Source organism: Ascaphus truei, unplaced genomic scaffold (genome assembly GCF_040206685.1).
Source record: "Ascaphus truei isolate aAscTru1 unplaced genomic scaffold, aAscTru1.hap1 HAP1_SCAFFOLD_670, whole genome shotgun sequence".
Classification (NCBI taxonomy): domain Eukaryota; kingdom Metazoa; phylum Chordata; class Amphibia; order Anura; family Ascaphidae; genus Ascaphus; species Ascaphus truei.
In genome coordinates this window covers 190,001-196,998 of record NW_027457003.1, presented here as the reverse complement: position 1 = coordinate 196,998, position 6,998 = coordinate 190,001, and the positions used below count along the sequence as shown (strand labels likewise).

Genomic DNA, 6,998 nt, shown 5'->3' with positions numbered 1-6,998 from the left:
GATGCGCTGCCCCGTACCCCAGAACGTATTACGGTTCCCCCCTGTGTGTGAGCACACGATGCGCTGCCCCGTACCCCAGAACGTATTACGGTTCCCCCCTGTGTGTGAGCACACGATGCGCTGCCCCGTACCCCAGAACGTATTACGGTCCCCCCCTGTGTGTGAGCACACGATGCGCTGCCCCGTACCCCAGAACGTATTACGGTTCCCCCCTGTGTGTGAGCACACGATGCGCTGCCCCGTACCCCAGAACGTATTACGGTTCCCCCCTGTGTGTGAGCACACGATGCGCTGCCCCGTACCCCAGAACGTATTACGGTTCCCCCCTGTGTGTGAGCACACGATGCGCTGCCCCGTACCCCAGAACGTATTACGGTTCCCCTGTGTGCCTCAGTCCCAGCGCTAACACTGCGCTTGCGCGTTAATGATTATTATTATCCCGCACGTCTCCGCACCTGGACCTGGCGAAGATGACGTCGTACACGGCCTGTTCCTGCGCACAGAGCGTCAGCCGGTGCAGCTCACAGCGCCTCTGGGGCAGCAACACCTGCGCACGAGGGAGGAGGAGGGGAGGGGGTGAGCACGAGGGTGGAGGAGGGGAGGGGGTGAGCACGAGGGAGGAGGAGGAGGAGGGGGTGAGCACGAGGGTGGAGGAGGGGAGGGGGTGAGCACGAGGGAGGAGGAGGGGAGGGGGTGAGCACGAGGGTGTAGGAGGGGAGGGTGTGAGCACGAGGGAGGAGGAGGGGAGGGTGTGAGCACGAGGGAGGAGGAGGGGAGGGGGTGAGCACGAGGGAGGAGGAGGGGAGGGGGTGAGCACGATGGAGGAGGAGGGGAGGGGTGAGCACGAGGGAGGAGGGGGGGGGGTGAGCACGAGGGAGGAGGGGGGGGGGGGTGAGCACGAGGGAGGAGGGGGGGGTGAGCACGAGGGAGGAGGTGAGTGTAGAGGGAGAGGGGGGTTGGCCCGGTATTAAAGGGGTTGAACCCCATATGGCCACTCCCTGACCTCACCAGGGAGGCAAGGGGTTAACTGGACTGCGGTCCAGGATTGTGGCTTACACCTTGTCATGTCAGGAAAATGTATGTTCCCCTGTTCCCATGTTTCATTATAAGCATGTATTTTAATGTTTTGAAGTGCATTTCTGTATCTCCAGTTCTGGAGGTCGCAGAGAGTTGATATTTGGCCAATGTGTGGAGTCGCTGTAGGCATTAAAACTGGCAAATTTCGACCCACTGAGTCCACCAGAATGGAACTGTGAGCAAAAGGTAACTGCCCTGATTGTTTACACTAAGTACTAATCAACAGACCAAGTAGTAATCAACAGACTCTGCCACTCTAATTGTTACCTGAGGGCGGAGAATCATCAAACTGGGAGTGGTTTGTAAGTGTTATGTCTACACCTACAAACAATGCAGATCCTACCAGATACTTAATTTGGTAGACTGGTCGTCGCCCCTGATTTAATTATGGGGCTACAGAAATAAGACCCTCAGAGTCCCAGTACACATGGGCTAATTTGCTGGGGGGCATGGGTTAATCTGTGTCTCCACGTTAGGGATTGGATACAGATAATTGTTCACCAATAGTCTGTATTCAATGTTAAGAATAGGGTTACACAGGTATATAAACTGTGTCAACCCTACAGTTTTTAGTCCTTCTTCTGATACCATCTTGAATGTCACCTGATTGCTGGAGAATTGCTAGCTGATACTTCTCCATCCCCCAACCCTAACTAAGTGTTACCTTCGTGCCTGTTAACAGTACTATATTGCTGTGTTCACCTTTTTTAAGGAATAAATTATATTTTATTATATCTAAGCCTCGTTCAGTTCAACCCAGATATTTGGTGTTCATTATATCTAATCATGAGCTACCGTGACAGTGAGCACGAGGGAGGAGGAGGGGGGGGGGTGAGCACGAGGGAGGAGGAGGGGGGGGGGGTGAGCACGAGGGAGGAGGAGGGGGGGAGTGAGCACGAGGAAGGAGGAGGGGAAGGGGTGAGCACGAGGGAGGAGGAGGGGAGGGGTGAGCACGAGGGAGGAGGAGGGGGGGAGTGAGCATGAGGGAGGAGGAGGGGAAGGGGTGAGCACGAGGAGGAGGAGGGGAAGGGGTGAGCACGAGAGAGGAGGAGGGGAGGGGGTGAGCACGAGGGAGGAGGAGGTGAGCACGAGGGAGGAGGAGGGGAGGGGGTGAGCACGAGGGAGGAGGAGGGGAGGGGGTGAGCACGAGGAGGAGGGGAGGAGGAGGAGGGGAGGAGGGGAGGAGGGAGGAGGGGGTGAGCACGAGGGAGGAGGAGGGGAGGGGGTGAGCACGAGGGAGGAGGAGGGGAGGGGGTGATCACGAGGGAGGAGGAGGGGAGGGGGTGATCACGAGGGAGGAGGAGGGGAGGGGGTGATCACGAGGGAGGAGATGGGGAGGGGGTGAGCACGAGGGAGGAGGAGGGGGGGAGTGAGCACGAGGGAGGAGGAGGGGAGGGGTGAGCACGAGGGAGGAGGGGGGGGGGTGAGCACGAGGGAGGAGGGGGGGGGGGGTGAGCACGAGGGAGGAGGGGGGGGGTGAGCACGAGGGAGGAGGTGAGTGTAGAGGGAGAGGGGGGTTGGCCCGGTATTAAAGGGGTTGAACCCCATATGGCCACTCCCTGACCTCACCAGGGAGGCAAGGGGTTAACTGGACTGCGGTCCAGGATTGTGGCTTACACCTTGTCATGTCAGGAAAATGTATGTTCCCCTGTTCCCATGTTTCATTATAAGCATGTATTTTAATGTTTTGAAGTGCATTTCTGTTCTCCAGTTCTGGAGGTCGCAGAGAGTTGATATTTGGCCAATGTGTGGAGTCGCTGTAGGCATTAAAAACTGGCAAATTTCGACCCACTGAGTCCACCAGAATGGAACTGTGAGCAAAAGGTAACTGCCCTGATTGTTTACACTAAGTACTAATCAACAGACCAAGTAGTAATCAACAGACTCTGCCACTCTAATTGTTACCTGAGGGCGGAGAATCATCAAACTGGAGTGGTTTGTAAGTGTTATGTCTACACCTACAAACAATGCAGATCCTACCAGATACTTAATTTGGTAGACTGGTCGTCGCCCCTGATTTAATTATGGGGCTACAGAAATAAGACCCTCAGAGTCCCAGTACACATGGGCTAATTTGCTGGGGGGCATGGGTTAATCTGTGTCTCCACGTTAGGGATTGGATACAGATAATTGTTCACCAATAGTCTGTATTCAATGTTAAGAATAGGGTTACACAGGTATATAAACTGTGTCAACCCTACAGTTTTTAGTCCTTCTTCTGATACCATCTTGAATGTCACCTGATTGCTGGAGAATTGCTAGCTGATACTTCTCCATCCCCCAACCCTAACTAAGTGTTACCTTCGTGCCTGTTAACAGTACTATATTGCTGTGTTCACCTTTTTTAAGGAATAAATTATATTTTATTATATCTAAGCCTCGTTCAGTTCAACCCAGATATTTGGTGTTCATTATATCTAATCATGAGCTACCGTGACAGTGAGCACGAGGGAGGAGGAGGGGGGGGGGGGTGAGCACGAGGGAGGAGGAGGGGGGGGGGTGAGCACGAGGGAGGAGGAGGGGGGGAGTGAGCACGAGGAAGGAGGAGGGGAAGGGGTGAGCACGAGGGAGGAGGAGGGGAAGGGGTGAGCACGAGGGAGGAGGAGGGGAGGGGTGAGCACGAGGGAGGAGGAGGGGGGGAGTGAGCATGAGGGAGGAGGAGGGGAAGGGGTGAGCACGAGGGAGGAGGAGGGGAAGGGGTGAGCACGAGAGAGGAGGAGGGGAGGGGGTGAGCACGAGGGAGGAGGAGGTGAGCACGAGGGAGGAGGAGGGGAGGGGGTGAGCACGAGGGAGGAGGAGGGGAGGGGGTGAGCACGAGGGAGGAGGGGAGGAGGGAGGAGGGGAGGAGGGGAGGAGGGAGGAGGGGGTGAGCACGAGGGAGGAGGAGGGGAGGGGGTGAGCACGAGGGAGGAGGAGGGGAGGGGGTGATCACGAGGGAGGAGGAGGGGAGGGGGTGATCACGAGGGAGGAGGAGGGGAGGGGGGTGATCACGAGGGAGGAGGAGGGGAGGGGGTGATCACGAGGGAGGAGATGGGGAGGGGTGAGCACGAGGGAGGAGGAGGGGGGGAGTGAGCACGAGGGAGGAGGAGGGGGGGGTGAGCACGAGGGAGGAGGAGGGAGGTGAGCACGAGGGAGGAGGAGGAGGGGGGGAGTGAGCACAAGGGAGGAGGAGGGGAGGGTGAGCATGAGGGACATGTGTGTGTGAGGCTGACACTACCCTGTGCGTGTGTGTGTGAGGCTGACACTACCCTGTGTGTGTGAGGCTGACACTACCCTGTGTGTGTGTGTGTGAGGCTGACACTACCCTGTGCGTGTGTGTGTGTGTGAGGCTGACACTGCCCTGTGTGTGTGTGAGGCTGGCACTGCCCTGTGTGTGTGTGAGGCTGACACTGCCCTGTGTGTGTGTGTGAGGCTGGCACAACCCTGTGTGTGTGTGTGTGAGGCTGACACTGCCCTGTGTGTGTGTGAGGCTGGCACTGCCCTGTGTGTGTGTGTGTGAGTGAGGCTGGCACTGCCCTGTGTGAGGCTGACACTGCCCTGTGTGTGTGTGAGGCTGACACTGCCCTGTGTGTGTGTGTGAAGCTGACACTGCCCTGTGTGTGTGTGTGAAGCTGACACTGCCCTGTGTGTGTGTGAGGCTGGCACTGCCCTGTGTGTGTGTGAGGCTGGCACTGCCCTGTGTGTGTGTGAGGCTGACACTGCCCTGTGTGTGTGTGTGAGGCTGGCACTGCCCTGTGTGTGTGAGGCTGACACTGCCCTGTGTGTGTGAGGCTGACACTGCCCTGTGTGTGTGTGAGGCTGACACTGCCCTGTGTGTGTGTGAGGCTGGCACTGCCCTGTGTGTGTGTGAGGCTGGCACTGCCCTGTGTGTGTGAGGCTGACACTGCCCTGTGTGTGTGTGTGTGAGGCTGACACTGCCCTGTGTGTGTGTGTGAGGCTGGCACTGCCCTGTGTGTGTGTGTGTGTGAGGCTGACACTGCCCTGTGTGTGTGTGAGGCTGGCACTGCCCTGTGTGTGTGAGGCTGACACTGCCCTGTGTGTGTGTGAGTGAGGCTGACACTGCCCTGTGTGTGTGAGGCTGGCACTGCCCTGCGTGTGTGTGTGTGAGGCTGACACTGCCCTGTGTGTGTGTGAGGCTGGCACTGCCCTGTGTGTGTGAGGCTGACACTGCCCTGTGTGTGTGTGTGTGAGGCTGACACTGCCCTGTGTGTGTGTGAGGCTGGCACTGCCCTGTGTGTGTGTGAGGCTGACACTGCCCTGTGTGTGTGTGAGGCTGACACTGCCCTGTGTGTGTGTGTGAGGCTGACACTGCCCTGTGTGTGTGTGTGAGGCTGACACTGCCCAGTGTGTGTGTGTGAGGCTGACACTGCCCTGTGTGTGTGTGTGTGTGTGTGTGTGTGTGTGTGTGTGTGTGTGTGTGTGTGTGTGTGGCTGGCACTGCCCTGTGTGTGTGAGGCTGGCACTGCCCTGTGTGTGTGTGAGGCTGACACTGCCCTGTGTGTGTGAGGCTGGCACTGCCCTGTGTGTGTGTGAGGCTGACACTGCCCTGTGTGTGTGTGTGAGGCTGACACTGCCCTGTGTGTGTGTGAGGCTGACACTGCCCTGTGTGTGTGTGTGAGGCTGACACTGCCCTGTGTGTGTGTGTGAGGCTGGCACTGCCCTGTGTGTGTGTGAGGCTGGCACTGCCCTGTGTGTGTGAGGCTGACACTGCCCTGTCTGTGTGTGAGTGAGGCTGACACTGCCCTGTGTGTGTGAGGCTGGCACTGCCCTGCGTGTGTGTGTGTGAGGCTGACACTGCCCTGTGTGTGTGTGAGGCTGGCACTGCCCTGTGTGTGTGTGTGTGAGGCTGACACTGCCCTGTGTGTGTGTGAGGCTGGCACTGCCCTGTGTGTGTGAGGCTGACACTGCCCTGTGTGTGTGTGAGTGAGGCTGACACTGCCCTGTGTGTGTGAGGCTGGCACTGCCCTGCGTGTGTGTGTGTGAGGCTGACACTGCCCTGTGTGTGTGTGAGGCTGGCACTGCCCTGTGTGTGTGAGGCTGACACTGCCCTGTGTGTGTGTGTGTGAGGCTGACACTGCCCTGTGTGTGTGTGAGGCTGGCACTGCCCTGTGTGTGTGTGAGGCTGACACTGCCCTGTGTGTGTGTGAGGCTGACACTGCCCTGTGTGTGTGTGTGTGTGAGGCTGACACTGCCCTGTGTGTGTGTGTGAGGCTGACACTGCCCAGTGTGTGTGTGTGAGGCTGACACTGCCCTGTGTGTGTGTGTGTGTGTGTGTGTGTGTGTGTGTGTGTGTGTGTGTGTGTGGCTGGCACTGCCCTGTGTGTGTGAGGCTGGCACTGCCCTGTGTGTGTGTGAGGCTGACACTGCCCTGTGTGTGTGAGGCTGGCACTGCCCTGTGTGTGTGTGAGGCTGACACTGCCCTGTGTTGTGTGTGTGAGGCTGACACTGCCCTGTGTGTGTGTGAGGCTGACACTGCCCTGTGTGTGTGTGTGAGGCTGACACTGCCCTGTGTGTGTGTGTGAGGCTGGCACTGCCCTGTGTGTGTGTGAGGCTGGCACTGCCCTGTGTGTGTGAGGCTGACACTGCCCTGTCTGTGTGTGAGTGAGGCTGACACTGCCCTGTGTGTGTGAGGCTGGCACTGCCCTGCGTGTGTGTGTGTGAGGCTGACACTGCCCTGTGTGTGTGTGAGGCTGGCACTGCCCTGTGTGTGTGTGTGAGGCTGGCACTGCCCTGTGTGTGTGTGAGGCTGACACTGCCCTGTCTGTGTGTGAGTGAGGCTGACACTGCCCTGTGTGTGTGAGGCTGGCACTGCCCTGCGTGTGTGTGTGTGAGGCTGACACTGCCCTGTGTGTGTGTGAGGCTGGCACTGCCCTGTGTGTGTGAGGCTGACACTGCCCTGTGTGTGTGTGTGTGAGGCTGAC

At 58.3% G+C, this 6,998-nt stretch overlaps 1 protein-coding gene across 1 annotated transcript in view; it reads right to left on the bottom strand.

Annotated features, from left to right (window-relative positions):
- Positions 1-455: 455 nt before the first annotated feature.
- Positions 456-6,998, bottom strand: part of TTF2 (transcription termination factor 2) — a gene marked incomplete at its 3' end in the record, with an annotated part of 188,190 nt that continues 181,647 nt past the window's right edge. Inside the window, exon 15 of the mRNA XM_075584603.1 lies at positions 456-547. Coding sequence (XP_075440718.1) covers positions 456-547 — 92 coding nt within the window. The remainder of the gene's footprint in view (positions 548-6,998) is intronic.